Source organism: Acanthopagrus latus, chromosome 13, assembly GCF_904848185.1.
Source record: "Acanthopagrus latus isolate v.2019 chromosome 13, fAcaLat1.1, whole genome shotgun sequence".
Lineage (NCBI taxonomy): Eukaryota > Metazoa > Chordata > Actinopteri > Spariformes > Sparidae > Acanthopagrus > Acanthopagrus latus.
The window spans coordinates 10758263-10775545 of record NC_051051.1 but is presented as its reverse complement, the minus strand read 5'-3'; the positions used below and the strand labels follow the sequence as shown (position 1 = coordinate 10775545).

Sequence of the window (17283 nt, the reverse complement as noted above, 5' to 3'; positions counted from 1 at the left end):
AACGTGATTATGTCATTGTTTTTTTTTCTGCTTTGTGATGATAGGCTTCATATGCAGGGTAAATGCAGGGTAAACTACAAAAAGGAATAACTGAATCTGAACATAAGAATCATCATCAGTGAGTCAATCCACTTACTATTGAGGTTATTACATTTGAGGGTTACTCCACCAATTTTACACATTAGTGTGTGTTTACAGATGTTGGGTGGTACAACTGCATGTGTGAAGAAAGTAGCATAAAGCCCTCTGGGGCTCCGGAAGAAGCTGCATGTGATCTCATGAATCGCCTCCATTGATGTCACTCAGCGGCAAAGTTGCATTGTGGGCCATGGGTAAGGTGCCAGAAATCTCTGGTTCTGCTGCATTGATTTTGATCAGTTCCCTTTTAAACTGTCCAACAGTGTTATTTTGGGCGCCTGCATTTCCCACAAGGCAACTTCGACATTACAGGAGGCAATTTCTTCAATTACATGCAGCTTCCTCACATATGCGATGCATAACCAAGACCTGTAAACACACTACGATGTGCGCATTTGGTGGACTGACCTTTTAAGAACAGGTCAGGAAATTAATGAGTTAAGTTTATTAGGTGAAATATTCTGCTTTAACTTACATCACAGCTAAGAACAAGAGCAAGCATGTTGATCTGTGCTGTCTGAGTATAGTTAATCTAAGACAGAGGATCCATCCTGAATGGTTTCGGCTGTAAGACGAATAGAGAATCAGGGTGTTTAGCAGCTTCCAAACATCATTCATCAAGTCTCAGGTAGCACAAGCGAGGATGTTTTGTGTGAATGTTTTGCAGGGTAAGATGTGTGACGCATGTCCCCTAAACAAAACAAAAAAAAGATCTTTTTCAGAAGTTGTTCAGAAAGTCTCATCGAATGGAGGTCAAGTAGAATTGTTCTGCGTGGGGTTTCATTATAGGAGCCAAATTCATTAATTCCAGCCTGCAAAATTGTGGTTTGTTAGTTGCCTGGGGAGACAGAGAGAAGAAGAGAAGGAGGAGGTGAACTGTCATTTATTCAGAATGATGGTGGAAGCAGTCACATGGCGCCCTCTGGTGGAGACTCGTCTGCTTGCATAGACAAATGATACACATTTTACAATAGATTGACTTTTTAAAAACATGTGAATATCACATGCAAACACATTTAGTCCTCAGAGTCTTTGTCCTTCTGACTAAAGCTCCGGGTACTCAGAGGTTTGTCTCAGGTGTTGGGAGCCATGTGAGCCGGCAGTACTGAGAAATATCAAAAGACATTTAAGTTTTCTTGTGAGAAAGCTTTGTCTGAAAGCATATGCGCATACTCTTTGCCTGGGGGCAAAGTACTGGCTTTTTTATTGTGCTTTGCTCCTCAGTTTGCACTCAGTAAATCCTTTGTTTGAGTTCACACTGTAGGTTATGACGTCGTAGACATACTGTCCTGTGTGGTCATGTGGACCACAAACAGTCGTATCACCCAAAATCCAAATGTGAGAGTTGAGATAGTTTTGTGAATCATGCAATCAGCATACTCTTTTGCATGTATATAAGCAATAATACATTTTGACAGGAGCTTATTTTTCATTCGTTCATACCCGACAATAGTGTGTGTGACGTTTAAAGGTGCAATAGGCAATCATTTTTATTGAACACATTTTAAAAAACTAGGTAATATAATCAACAGAATTAGAAGAAATAACATTTTTGACACTATTATTTCTGTGTATTGTGCTGCAGAGATATCTACTGAAGTCAGCAATGTTAACCAGCTAGCTCTGGCCCCCGGTAGCTGTTAATGCTTGCTTTAGCACTCTATTTTTTTTAGATCAGTAGATTTTTCCACAACATTCACATGCCACAAGTTGAGGGGAGGCAGAAACTTAAAAGAAACATAAAATTACACTGATCATACATCAAAATACACCAACACGAGACTTTTTACATACATACACACTCTCTCTATCCTCTTTATTTCTCTCTCTGTCTGTGGTAGTATTTGCATGGTGATTTCCATCCAATAATGACGGGATAACTGTTGACTTTGTTCGTGGTATTGTGTGTGTGTGTGTGTGTGTGTGTGTGCCTGTGTGTTTGTGGGAAACGATCATGAGTTATGCGCCTGTTTAAGGAAACAACACAACATTCCCAGCAGAAAATCACTGTGAAATCATTGTGACAACATAATGTGGTCTCCATGTGGTTCCTCGGTTCTCATGTGTATGACTTTAAAGGAGCACTACGTACTTTAGGAAAAGAAATTCAAAGTCAGAAAGTTCATTTTTACAAGCTGAAATAGGTAATAATGCTGCCTTAGTGACAGTTACTTGACAACCTATGTCGTCATAATTAAATAAACAAGCTGAAAAAGAAGAAAGATAAACAAGTAAGTAAATAAAAGCTTAGCTTCTTCAGTTTATTCCCTCAAAATACCTCATCAGTGAAGATGTTTCCCTCTTGTCCTCTCCATTCTCTTTACAATGTCTTCCCCTAAACTACACAGCACACCTGTAAGGGACACTTTCATTCCTCGCTGAGCAGCACAGATGCTGGAAATCCCATTGCACAAATGCCACAGTGAATTTTGTGCCTTCATTTTTTCCCGTTCTTTTCTAGAAAGAGTTGGGCTGCTGCAATGTTAAGATGTGTGCATTTGCTCGAATAAGGCCCCCCTCCCATGATGTGACCCTGAGGTTAAGCGGCATGTGACTGGCTCAACAAAGAGGAGGAGGGTGAGGAAGGGGGGTGCCAGCCTTAGAGAGAGAGAGAGAGAAAAAAAAGCCCTGAAGAATTTTAGCCTGTGAATAAATGCATCACATGGGCTTTCCTACTCTGTGGACTCGTCTCATACCTCGGCGCTTGGAGCCTCCGAAACTTTGCGGTAATGTGGCCCCTGGTAGCCGTCATAAGTTTCATGTTATGTTTGGATCCCAGCGTTCAGCAGTTCCCACGTCTGTGCGCCACCCGGGAGGCCTTGCGCACCAAGGAGTGCTGTCCGCCGTGGGAAGGAGACGGCTCGGCCTGCGGAGCCAGCTCGGGCCGGGGCTTCTGCCAGGATGTGGAGGTGCCGGACCAGCCTGACGGGCCGCAGTACCCCTTCTCCGGCCTGGACGACAGGGAGAAGTGGCCCTTGGTGTTCTACAACCGGACGTGCCGGTGCGCAGGGAACTTCATGGGCTTCAGCTGTCAGGACTGTAAGTTCGGCTACTTCGGAGCGAACTGTAACGAGAGGAGAGAGTCTCTGAGGAGGAACGTGTTCCACCTGTCCAGGGCCGAGAGGATCAGACTCGTGTCCTACCTGAACCTGGCCAAGCAGACCATCAGCAGGGACTACGTCGTGGCCACGGGCACCTACCGGGAGATGGAGAACGGCTCCAACCCGATGTTCGCCGACGTGTCCACGTACGACGTGTTCGTGTGGATGCACTACTACGTGTCCAGGGAGGCGCTGCTAGGCGGCCCCGGGAACGTGTGGACCGATGTGGACTTTGCGCACTGGGCGCCGGCGTTCCTCCCCTGGCACCGCGTCTACCTGCTGCACTGGGAGCACGAGATCCGGAAGCTGACCGGAGACATGAGCTTCACCATCCCGTACTGGGACTGGAGGGATGCCCGGGGCTGTGACGTGTGCACGGACGATCTGATGGGGGACCGGAGCCCCCAGGATCCCAGCCTCCTCAGTCCCGGCTCGGTCTTCTCTTCCTGGAGGGTAAGCACACTCAAGTCCTCCAGGTTCTTGCAGAGAGGTCGCCAAAAAGTATGATGCACCCAAACAGCACCCAGTACATAAAAGAAGATCCCCTGTTCACATAATTCGATTATTATTACTCCTGCATTAATGTTAAATCAGGATTTTGCTCATTTGGAACTATTTATTTGTTGGACTGCAGCTGATTATTCATTTCGTGATCTATCAATCTGCTGATTATTTTCTCCCTCAACTTATTGATTGTTTGGTTTTGTCCAAAGTGACACCTTCGCGATGCTTGTTTTTTCAAACCTGCTGCCAAAGCCTGATAATTATATAAAAAATAAAAGTGATTAAAGTGGCAAAACCTCAAATGTGAGAAGGAAAATGAATTTAAAAATAGCTGACATAATATTGTACTGACTTGACATAATTTGTGTTTAATTTGCAAAGTAATTTGAACAAAAGCTGTCAGATAAGTGTGCAATTCTGAAAAAGTCATGGAGTAGAAGCAGAAAGCGGCATGAGAAAAAAAAAAAAATGAGTTCCTCAGATTTGTACCTAACAGTGCTTGAGTGCTCCACCACCTGCCTGTTGCTTATGATATTTACACATGTATGCATATTTAAGAAAATCCAGTCATCACTCACCCTCATGCGGATGGAAAGGTAGACCCAGAAACCTCCCATGAATTCCCAGGCATGAGGGTGAGTAGATAATGACAGAATCCTCATTTTGGGTTGAACTTGTCCTTTAAAAAAAATCATGCAAATGTGTAAAAAAAAAAAAAAAAAGAAAAGAAAAAAAGTAAATGTCAAATTAATATCGATGCTCATTTGTAAGGGAAAAAATGGATAAACATGGTGTTTGACATTTTGCGCCTTCACTTGAGCAGAATCATCTGTTGATCCGGGTTTGAAAAACGCCTGCGTGCTTCATCTCAGCCTGCTTCGGTTGAGATTTACACTGACGGTAATTAAACACAACACAGCAAACCTAACTGCGGCCCCGTTATCAAACTCGCTGAAGCCGATAACCGTCCGGCTCCTGGATTTACTGCGGATGCTCTCATGCGCTTCATTGCAATATGTTACCCCCGCTCCGTCTCCATCAACAGGTGCTGTGCTCCCGGGCGGAGGACTACAGCGGCAGAGGCGTGCTGTGTGATGCCCGGCGCGAGGGCCCCCTGACCCGTAACCCCGGGAACCACAATCGTGACGTGGTTGAGCGGTTGCCAACCTCGGCAGAGGTGGAGTTCACTCTCAGTCTGGCGGACTACGACACCGGGGCCATGGACCGCAGTGCCAACATGAGCTTCAGGAACACTCTGGAAGGTCAGATAAGCTTGACCGCCAACACACACACACACACACACACACACACACACATTCTTGTACTTGCTGCATAGTGAGGTCCGGTGAAAAAGACTCACAAAGCGAGGACCGGCACTTCCACGCTACAGACCAACATAAAAATAGCATTTCTTGACAGTAGAGGGCACCCTTAACCTATACACCACCTTAGATTTTGTGAAAGACAAAGTTTCAGAAAAAAGATTTTAACCACCAAAGTGGGGACCAGAAACTTAGTTTGTGAGATTATTGTTTTACAGTATTTCACTGGGATTATTAACTGAGATATGCTTACTCTAGGCCTACTGAGGACAGGTTTGGCATAATTCCATGGTATAATACTCTGTTCTTACCTTATGAAATTATGAAATGCTTAATTTTAGAAAATGTAATCCTCAATAGCCAGTTTCGTTCGTTATAAATTTACTGTCATTAAGCGAATTTTTAAATTGGGTTTATTTTTGATATTTGATTGCTGAAATTCATGGAAAAAAAAAAGACAAATCAGCAAGGCCCCACATAATTGTACATTTTATTGCAAACATTGCATAAATTGTCAGTTGTTCTCAGAGAAACAACAGAAACATAATACTGCCAACTCGATACAACATTTCAACATTGGCAACTTGTAGCCAGCAGCGTGGTTCTTAGTGAACAGATCTGCATCATATCCCTTAACACTAGGTAACTTTATGAATAACAGACTCCTTTTTCTACCCATATTCTGGTGTTAAATATAGGAGACTCTTTACCAATGCAGAGCAGGCAGTCATCTTTTGCTGGTACTTTCCTGAGAGCTACAAACTGTCATCCTCCGCTTGACAGCAGTTCTCTCCTCAGCAGAACAGGGTCTCTTTCTGTGCACTTTTGAAGCACCTAGAAATCGGAACACAGAGTTAACTGCTGGATATGTTTACCATTTTAAAATCATCCTTCATTAAAACAAAATTACACAACATATGTAAGTGCTAATTTGCAAAGCAAAGCAAAATAAACCAGCAGGCCTATTTTAAAGAAATTATAGCTAATAGCTGAGCTCAGGTAATAAAAAGCCTCTGTGATCAATCCAACATGTATCTTCTCTAAATAAGTTGGAGAAATAGTCACTGTTTGATCCCTACCTCCTTGTCTCCATTAGTGAATGAAGAACAGAATTCTTACTGTACATGGGTTACTGAGACATATGCATTATTTATAAGTGTAATTATGTCAAAATGAAAGGGCTACAAAATTTCAGCAGAGATTTCAACAAAGCTCATAGGAGGTAGTTGATTCATACAGTGAAGAACATAAGTAATTAAGCAGCTATCAAGAGTGGGAATATCTCCTCTGTTTGTTAGAAGCGGATACATGGAAAGACAACCAATAAAATATATTAAGCCAATTGATATTTTTAATTCATGAATATAAAAGTCTGATCTCCTCTCACTTTTATCATAATTTTAGATTATACCTAAAATGTCTAACTTTCATGTAATAATTGTGACATTCAATCTTTAACTAATCTCTTATCATGGTTGATATTGTCTTTACCACGTCTTCATCTCTTCAAATTTTGAGGTTGTTCTGAGGCTCAAAAGAAAATTCTTGCTTTTAGAGAATTACCAGTTTTAACAGCAGCAGCAATCACACTCTTCATCATCACTCTCCTCCTCCTCCTCCTCCTCCTCCTCCTCCTCCTCCTCCTCCTCATCATCATCATGTCCTCGTGTAGTCACAGCTTCCCATCGGTACTCAACAGTAGAACTTCCATCTGTAAGACAGCACACGTTAGTACAGACTCAGAGACATATACAGTAAGTTTAAGCACATGATTTGATCCATTGTGAGCTGGTTACAACACCATCATAAGCATCAAACATTTCAGCAATATATTTAGGGCCCAGACCATTTAACGACTTCTAGGCAATAACTTAAACATTAAATTTGATTGCACATCTGACTGAATTTCAGAGTAAAGAACTGATAACTGGTGTAATGTGCTTTTTCTGTCTAGTGTTCACAATGCCATCACTTACCCTCATCATCAAAACCCTCATCACCAGCATCATTATGTCTTCGTGTAGTTACAGCTTCCTGTCGGTGCTCAACAAGGGAACTTGTAGGGGTCGGACTTGGCAGATCTCCACCTGTAAGACAGCAGATGGTAATAGACAGACATCTACAATCAGCATGTCAGCAATATATTTAGGGCCCAGACCATTTAATGACTGGTGGGCATTAATGAAAACATCACATTTAATTGCACATCTGACTGGATGTCAGAGGAAAGACCTGAAAACTGGTGTGGTGTGCTCTTTGCATCTAGTTTTCACAATGCCAGGGCATCTACAATCAGTTTGAGCACATGATTTGATCCATTGTGAGCTGGTTACAACACCATCATAAGAATCAAACATTTCAGCAATATATTTAGTGACTCTCAGGCAATAAGTAAAACAGATATGAGTATAGAGACATCTACTATTAGTCCACTTGCACTTATGATTTTGAATGACTACATTTTCTTGCCCACTTAACATGAAGAATAGCAGTGGAGACCTAGGCTATAGGATGCCACGCGAAATACTTCTGATTGGAGAAATTTTTTTGATACTTCTGTATCACAGTAGTCTGCATTACTGAAGGTACTGTATGTATTGAGAATAACCTAGATGTGGTTCTTCTTTTGCCTGTAATGCAGCTGCATGTCATTATTTGCCCAATATGTGGTCTGATTACAAGTAATAAGTAATAAACACTATAATCCTCTACAAGCTATCAAATCACTTAGCAAACTGCTAAGCTGAACAGTAACTGAGTAACTGAGTAACATCAGAGTTAAACAATAAAAACTGCTGAATTACCCTGAAAGTTGCTAAGAGAGAGTCATGAATGCTCAAGCTGAACTACTGTACATTCAAATAGGTTTTTTAAATAATATATGTATTACTTACCATTATTTTCTTCTAGTTGTCTGTCTGAAAATGATGTCTGGCTCACTTTGACTCCTCTTGAACCCTTGGCTGAGGTGGCTTCATGTTCCTTACCTATGAAAATGTTTCAAGGAAAACAAGAAACTGAATCTTACAGGTGTAAAATTAAATGTCAATGTTGCTGTGGCAATTCCCATAAATAACAAAACAGACAAATATGTCTCACAATAGAGCACATATCATTATGTGTTAATTACAATATATATATTAAACAAAAAGTGCTAAATTACTTAAAATACAAAGTGAATAGTCAATACTAACATACCAAAGACCATAGGGTCCAAAGTGCTCAGTCTTCCCTTTAAATGTCACACACAAACCAATAATCACAGTGTTAACAGCAGATCATTTAACTGACATTATCTCAGGTCAAAGACTACTGTGATACAGACTGTGCTCTGATATTCAGAAGTAGATGTATGAACTAACTGAACAGCCTGCTTAACACATCAAAACATTTCATCATGAAGGAGACTAAGGTTTCAATCAAAATCTAAAATTATATCATTAGATTTGAGTGTTGAGGTTCATGAATTTAGTAGAGGCAGACCAACCTAAAAACATGTTACTGAATCAGGAGAAGGTGTCAGAGTGACAGGATGCAGTAACCACAGTAACTCGCACACACACCTTCCGTGCGCACAGCATGGGACCAGCAACATGTGAACAAATTATATAAAATACAACAGCAACTTTCCAGCCTTTGTGTGATGATTGAGTAAGTCCCTGCTGAGACTGCAGCCTGGGACAGAACATATTTAGCTCCTCCAGGAGGTGCACACAAATTTTATGTTTGAAAAAATTAACACAGAGCAAATCGATTTCAGTAAATACACCAGTACTGTTACATTTTCAAGCAAAACAGCCTTTGATAAGACTTGAAAATAATATAGTGTAAAGACGAAGTATGATTCATTAAAAAGCACTGTTTCCCCTACCATTCATAAAAAGAAAAGCATTTTATTAGTGGAATCTAACATATGACATAACACTATCTGACAATATTAATTAATTGTTGGTCCATATAAAGCCCAAGCAGATAAACCAGTCAGGGGACAAAGCCTGCACGGTCCAAAATTAACACCAGCCAAGCACTATATGTGAGAAAATCTGTAGAATAACGCCACAGTGTAGAGAATAAAAACTGTTTTGGTGTCATTTATAAGCTCCTATTTCAATCTCTCCTATGCTGTCTGTGTCCGGGTTTCACAGCTCACATAAGCCCCGGAGCTTCATGTTGCCTTCATGTGCACATCAGTTTTACCACATTGCAGTTGTCAGATTTTATGAAGACTGACCTGTGTCGAACTGACCTGTGTCTGGCTGTGCTAACACTGCTTAACGTAGTAGCTTCCTCACAGTTCCTGTTAGCCTTGTGCTTAGCTTCGCATCAGCTATGCTAATGTACAGTCTAGCTAGCATGCTCTCTTCATCACCGCTGAACCACGCAGTTATACTCGTTAACCACAATCACACTTTCATCTCAAACACACCACTTGCAAACAGCCAGACATAGGAAAAAAAAAAGGCTTACCTCGGTTACTGCATAATTCAGCTTGCATTTTCAATGATGAATACTGGTTGTCTTTCCATGTAATAGTTTTTCTCCTCCGTTTCACTGTCTCCATGACGTGCAGCTGGACAGCATAGTCTTGCTGCTGACCGAAGTTTCACCTTGATACTTGGGCTCATGGAGAGCTCTGATTGGCTGAATCTTAATTTGCACATTCCAGAAGTGGGGGGAGGGGTGGGAGAAGCATGAGCAGAGCATGCCCTTTTCTCTTGCTCAGTAAAAGAGAGTTGCCTGAAAGCTGGAGAAGGATTTAGATTTTTCTCTGGCTTTGAATAAATATAAAATGTAATCACATTTTCCCAAAACCAGATAAAGTTGCCCAGATTGTACAAAATAGACCCAAATATTTATCTCAGAAGAATTACTTTTTTAACTTTATTTTATTTTATTTTTTAGATAACAGTATCAATATTATTGGGCTTTCTTCATTTCACCAAAGCTGAGCAAAACAGGAAAAAATCTTGTTCTAATCAAGCAGCATCCAATAGCAATTCAATTTCCATAGACCCCCATGTTAAAATGCCAAACTTCACAGTAGAAATAAATATATTTACAGCCTAGCACAAAAAATGTTTTTGGTCTCTAGAACACAAATTATTTTATAACTCACTCATTTAAATTATATTAAGGCTGAATATTAAGGTTCTGAATAATAAGGAGCGTCACAGTTTCACCAAGCCAACCAGGAGTACTCATCAGCATTTTAGTGGTGTCAGTGCTTTTTGGATAATTTTTCCTGCAAATATTGAACAAATAACAAAGCTTGCTGTGTGGTTACTTTTATCACAGAGTAGTACAGCCTATTACTTTGCTGAGTGGAGCAGAGAGACAGACGCCGGCACAGACAGAGCTGACAGTCGGGGAGCTGCAGAGAGAAGCTTCAGGAGGGGGAGACTCCTCTACCAAAGCTTTGTCCTCCACAACTCCCCAACTGTCTGTCTCTACTCTCTGTTGGGTCTGTTGGAGTGGAGTGGGGGAAAAGACACTGGAGAATAACATCCGGATCTTCTGGTTAATTTCAATTAGCTAACTTGCTGTGAACACAAGCACAAACTCTGCTGTTGCACACTAGATAACAGTTAATGTACGTCATGGTATTCTGGCAGTTGGCAAATAAACCCGCTGTCAAACTCGTGCAAGTAACTATGCTTTGTCTGATGACATTGTGTAACACTTCATATATGGTGAGAGCAGGGCATGATGTCAAAGTCACCTCCTGTTTGCTTGTTGCAGAGTTGCCACTGACAGTGCGTTGTTTTTAAAAAGACTTTACATTTGATAAATGCCAGGACTCAACTGTATGAAACACTGCAAAAGGAAGTCATCCTGCGACACACACTTGCTGCTAACGCCATATATGTTAAACAGCTGTTAATGACCCCTTACATAATGAATTGTTCCAGATTGATTTTAAAATTGATCAGATTGTTACATAACAAATAGCTGATTATAAGGTCCTTATTTCCTTAGTAGTAATTGTTTTGTGTAACCTGCATTCAAGCATACTGGTCACGACATCACGTTGCTTCATCCTTTAGCCCTATATGTTATAAATCACATTATTTCAGATCAAGTATTCATCGATGATGTAATTCATTCATTTTTTATACCAAATTGACTAGATTGACAGAGCTTCCTTCATTACAGTGGGTTATTTAACTGAAATACTCAGTTTGAGATGGGCTTTCTTTCCCAATTTGTTAGGTCACGTCATTTCATCCTTTAGCTGATTTTAGAAATCATTCAAATATTCACACAATGTTCATTTCATTTATGAGAATGCATTGTGGCTGGGATACTTGATGGTGCAGACTCCAAAGCAAAACTGACACAGAGTAGGCAAGGTAACAGTGTTGACTGACAGCAAAGTTCGGTACATGGACAAAAGACAAACTGGCAACAGACACGGGAAACACAGGGACTATAAACATACACACGAGGTAATAAGGTGAAAGTAATCAGGGTGGGGGAAGACAATCAGGGAGGAGGAAAAAAACACACAAGCAGGGAAGGGGGAATCTGAAACAAGGAGAGGTAAATACACGATAACTGAATATTGGCATGGAGATGTCTTCAGGGTGGGAGTCTCATCATACCTGTAAGTTTTGGGGCAGATTCCACCATGTACAGCTGAGTTATAACAGCTTCCTTCTTTTGCTTGCGAAACATCAAAGTTCACCACCCATGCCCTTCAACAAAATCTCAAGCTTTGACCAACTTTTGACCTCTTATGATGGCACATTCCACAGAAATGTGAGGGCATATTTTTCACTTCACGACAACACGTAGCCCTCATTTTGCTGAACGCAACAGTGCCCTGGGTGTCCTTCTTACTTGAGTGGTTCAGGAGTTATGGAGGTAAAAGTTTTCATGGTTCACTTTGCATGATGACCTCCTGACCTTTCAAACATAAAGGCCCATAACTTAGGAATTGAAGGGGCTAGGGACATGGATCAGACTGGTCTTGAAAACCCTCCAGGAGCTCTACAAACATTTGTCAGAACCAGGTCTGTAGCCCAGTGTTTTAGGGCTAAGCTCCAGTTTGGGTTAGGGGGTTAGGACTACTGCTTGTCCACTGCACTCAAATCAATCTCTCCACAATCTCAGCAGTAATTATTGATGCAGATGGATTTGAGGGTGGAGTGGTGGACTGTGCTGTGTGTGTTGGAAGTATTAATGACCAGTTCTCTGTTTTTTTTCAGCTGTACATAGCTGCCCATCCATCATCGTGTGAAGTGGGCAATGGAAATTTTGATAGCTTAACGAGTTATCATCACTGAGGAATGCAAGTATAGCAGTGTGTCACCAGAATATTTAGAATAGGTTGTGATGGGTGAGGGACAGAGGGACTCGGTCTACAAATGACTTGAAGATCACAGGCTTGATCCATAACAACAACAAGATGGCACACAGAGATGAGGTGCAAAACCTGACAATTTGATGTTCCACCAGTTATCTATGTTGAACAACAAGAAGACAAAGGAGATTATATTGGACTTCAGGAGGAAGTGGAAAAATCATAACCCAGTTTTAATCAGTAGTGAAGCAGTGGAGAGTGTCTCCAGTTTTAAATTTCTGGGGGTGAACAGTACTGAAGAACTCTCTGGGCCTGTCATACATTTACTGTCATTGGGAAGGTACAACAGCATCTCTTCTTGAGGAAGCTGAGGAGAGCTGGTTTGCCACACATCTAAATCTGAATCCTTAATGCCAGTTATGTCATTTGTTAGCAACAAAGTTATTTTCATGTAAAGCTCACTCTCTTAGGGGCAGTGTCCACCCATTTTGCCATGCCTGTGCCTTAAATCCATATTAAATGAACATTTCTCCAATCATCAAATTTTGTGCAAAGTTTCATGAGTTGACAGGCATCTTTAGTCTCTCCCAAAAGCCACTTACTTTAAGGTGAAAAGAAAGAAAGAAAGAAAGATGGAAGGAAAGATAATCAGAGCAATTTCAAGAGGGTCCATGCACTTTCAGTGCTCAGGACCTAGTAAGCTCAATAAATATATTAATCTACATTTAATTATTTTCAAAAAACAATAAGAATTGCAAATGTCAAGTACAAAACTATTTATTATAGCTGTAAGCACAACATAACAGAGGACTACATGCTTTGCAGTTGTGGAATAATTTGGGTGCAGTACCAGAAAATCACCTGTAGTGGGAGCCAGAGAGCAAAACTGTGTGAAAATCAGGAGTGAAAAACGGATTCTTGCACCAAAATGAGGACTTTTGAGAGAAACAGAGTATAGCATGTTTACAACCTTAGGAAGTGATTTCAGTGAAAACAAAGTGAGGACCGGCCAAAATGTCCTCACTTCCCAAAAATGACCTCACTTTGTTGGTTAAAAACTCATTCTGGTCCTCAGTATGTGGTAAGTACAAGAACACACACACACACACACACACACACACACACACACACTGCTGACACTGCACTGCTCCATCTTAAATTATACACAGCTCTGCACCGCTACTCTTCACTCTCGCCGTGTTAAATGTGTTACTCTTGTCCGTATGTCCTGGCTGTGTGTGGGCTGCTGTGCTGTTCAAGACTTCTCACTTCAGTTTGTGGCCTCAAGCAGTATAGCTACACATATAGCTTATTTGCACCGTGTGGATGTAACAGAAGAATGGGGATACTAGGCAGATTGATTAAGACTCATAGTCTGACAACTCAAGTTGGTTTTAATAATGCATCATAGCATCTCAGTCGTTCTAAGAACCCTGACAAGTAACACCAACATGGGTATATATAATGAGAACCCATGCCATGCCTTGTCAGTGCAACTTGTGGATGATTGCTGATTTCTAAGTTATTTATTAGTGATCTGCAGCTGAGCAACTGGTCATATCTAACAATTCACACACACACACACACACACACACACACACACACACACACACTCACACACACACAAACATTTTAAACTATGCAGTGAAAATGACATTCAGTGAATCTGTGAATCAAAAGGCCCGCGTCGTGCACGGCTGTCTCTTGAGGCTCAGGTGACATCTGCCGAGATCCCCTCCCCCCGGCGTAAGATCAAGTAAGATGAGCTTTTATCGATTCCCGCAGCTGCAACACGGCGGCCATGTTGAGAAGCATCGTTTCAAGGAAAAAGAAAGAGCAACACAAGCAAAACAGTGTGGCGTTAACTTTAGGGTTGGTTGGTTGGTTCTGGGTTACAGACATCTATTCTCTGCAAATAGTGGGTCGAATATCAGCACAGGACTGCTCAACTGAACCCTTAAACAACTTTATGGGCTCGTGGCTCATTGATGGTTTTCCTGGGTCACATCAGATCTGGACACGGTCATTGTTATCATCATCTTCCCCTGACGCAAGATCACAAAAAAACTGCACACCAGAATTAGTTCTTTAGGGTGTACAAGAATACATACACGTGTTCCCTTTTACAGGTTCTGTGGATGTATACTGTATGTGTTAAATGTTCCCAGAAGCCATATCTTGAGTATCAAAGTAGAAGTAGAAATAAAGTATACATATGTTCAAATGTGTAGTATGATGATTTAGTGGTGGGCATTTCATTTATCTGATAGTCACAGGAGAAACCATTCAAGGATTATTCAGTTATCTGAAGATCTGCTGACTGTATGAGCTGAAACATACGGTATATAGTGGCACAGGCTTTTACTGACCTTTCTGTGGAAGAGACCATGCTGCACACGTTCTACCGGAGCCTGGTGATAAGTTATCTGTAATTTCCTTTTTTTTTCAGACTACAGTTGAACTTTGAACTACTAGAAATAAGACATTCTCACATCTGGAAATCATGACTGAGTATCTGATCTATCGATATTTTCTCACCAGTGGAATCAGTGTTTTTTTTTTTAAAATCTGATTGGCAATAAAAAAAAGTTATTTAAGATAGTGCTGCTCCTCCTCTGATGCAGCGTGCAATCTGCAAAGCACTGTGACCACTAACAACATTTATCATACAAAATGATCGAGTAAAAAGTTAATTGGAAATGGAAACACCCTGGATATGTTGTACTTATCCTTCAGTAGATCTTTCAGCTTACATTCCATTACTGCTGTGTCATGTATATATTTATACATGCAACTGTATATATGTTCTGTGTGTGTGTAGCATTATGGACCTGCAAACTTCGTGTTGTATGATGGTATATCTCATGCTTCCACGCTTCCTCTGTAGGAGAGCCTCATGAGGCCTTTTTCTTTTTTTTGAAGACAGAATGCTTGTCTGTTGGACGGGTCGATTTTGAGTGACAGTGTCTCATCTTTGTTTTTCCTCACCACCGATTTAAATACTTCTCTTCTCGCAGGATTCGGGGACCCACAGACTGGGTTGGGAAGCAGCTCCCGTATGGGGATGCACGCTGCCCTTCATGTGTACATGAACGGCTCCATGTCTTCCGTGCAGGGCTCAGCGAACGACCCCATATTCCTTCTCCACCACGCGTTTGTTGACAGGTGAAACGTGTTTCCGCATTTTTTTTTCTTTTTTTTTTTTAGGATTTCAGATCGCTCTTGTGCTCAACAGCTTCACCTTATTTTTATTGATTTTTTTATTGTTTTCTTTCTCTGTCAAAGCATCTATGAGGAGTGGCTCAGGAGGCACAGACCATCTGCAGCACAGTATCCGGAGTCTAACGCTCCTATAGGGCACAACAGTGAATACCACATGGTGCCCTTCCTGCCTCTCATCAGAAATAGGGAATACTTCATCTCCAGCAAGGACCTGGGATACGAATATTCATATCTGCTGAATGCTAGTAAGTTATGTTTCGGTGGAGCTTTTATTTTCTTTGCAGACATGAATTACTGCTTTGTATTATGGAGAAAAAAAACACCTTCTTGTCCCTTTTTCCAGACCAGAGGCTGGCAGAATCCCTACGTCCTTACCTGGAGGAGCTGCAGGATGTGTGGCCCTGGTTGCTGCTTGCAGGGCTCTGCGGGGGGATTATAACACTGGCTGCAGCCGCCGCCTTCCTAACTGCAAAACGCCGATACCGAGGGTCGCCTTGGCTGCAGGTGGGGAGGTGGAAAAACATACTCGCTCTCCCGGAAAGACAGCCACTTATCAGGAGCAGCGATGCAGAGGAGACAAAGCACCGTAACTACCAAACGACGATATGAACACACAGCCAGACAGTGGCGGTTCTACGCCGGTTTTAATAGGGGGTCCAGGTTGGGGCCGGCTTTTTTGTCAGAGGGACACATACAACTCAGGGGAAAAAAAAGACAAATCCCTCATTTTAGACAAGGGATAAATGGGACTTAAAACAGTGTTTACAATTAGTAAACTGCTGAGACACGTTATTTCCACCTTTCCTTTCAGTACAAAATCATTGCAAGAAATCGGTCATTGTTTCATTGATTGACTCCCTGTCAGGGGGGTGACGGGGGGGCCAGACTCGGAGTTACGGGGGCACTGGACCCTGTTGGTCCCCCTCTAGAACCGCCACTGCAGCCAGACTTGTGAATTTTAAATATCAAAACATGAATTAGATATATAACTGACTAACTGTAAATATAGGATATATAACTGACTAACTGTAAAGAGCCTATAATCTTTGTTAATGGCGATGTAATTTCAGCTGTATTAAAAGAGTTAAAAAAAAAGTGCATATAGGACATACTGAAATTGGTGTCGACTTGACAGATTGTACCTAGATATGGTGCGTTCAACACTCATGGTTTCTGTCATGGAGCCTCTCCACAATGACTTGTCATGTTTATTCTCGGGGGTTCACGTGGTGTTTCAGCTGACTGCCTTTTAAAAGCCGCTTCTGCCTGCGTTGCAGCACGTTGCATCACTCGTGTGCCAGCTTTTATTCCGAACAAATGATACCAAACATGCATCCAGCTGCCATCCAGAGTGAGGAAACACAACCTCTTCAAATCCACACAAGCCTTGGGTGACTTTTCTCGAATTTATGTGGGCGTTTGATTGAACCGCATTTTGATTAACGTTGATTCATGTTCCAAGCGCAAGACGTGCATTTGGGAAAGAGGGGGGAAAAAGGTGATAATGTCTGCATAGATGTCAAGGTCTGAGACACCTCCACAGCACCGAGATGTAGTTCAATGCTCTAACCTTTCAGTTGTGTAACAGTTTTAAAAAAAAAAAAAAAAACTTTATGACATTTGTAAAAGTCACTGCAATTCCCTTAAGTTGCATGCGGTTCAAAAATCCTCACTTGAAAGGTTACACCCACTT

The 17283-nt window shown here is 41.5% G+C and overlaps 1 protein-coding gene and 1 long non-coding RNA gene across 2 annotated transcripts; one reads left to right on the top strand and one right to left on the bottom strand.

Annotated features, from left to right (window-relative positions):
- The first annotated feature begins 2837 nt into the window (after nt 1-2837).
- On the top strand, nt 2838-16690 carry LOC119030940 (tyrosinase-like). The gene is made up of 5 exons (XM_037118931.1): nt 2838-3692; nt 4789-5005; nt 15386-15533; nt 15654-15835; nt 15934-16690. The coding sequence occupies exons 1-5, from the start codon at nt 2868-2870 to the stop codon at nt 16197-16199; spliced, it is 1638 nt and encodes a 545-aa protein (XP_036974826.1). The 5' UTR covers nt 2838-2867; the 3' UTR covers nt 16200-16690.
- On the bottom strand, nt 6715-8750 carry LOC119030942. Its single transcript, XR_005078474.1, has 3 exons — nt 7960-8750; nt 7042-7152; nt 6715-6776 (listed from the first exon to the last, which is right to left on the bottom strand). It is a non-coding gene; the product is annotated as an uncharacterized LOC119030942 (long non-coding RNA).
- Nucleotides 16691-17283: the final 593 nt, after the last annotated feature.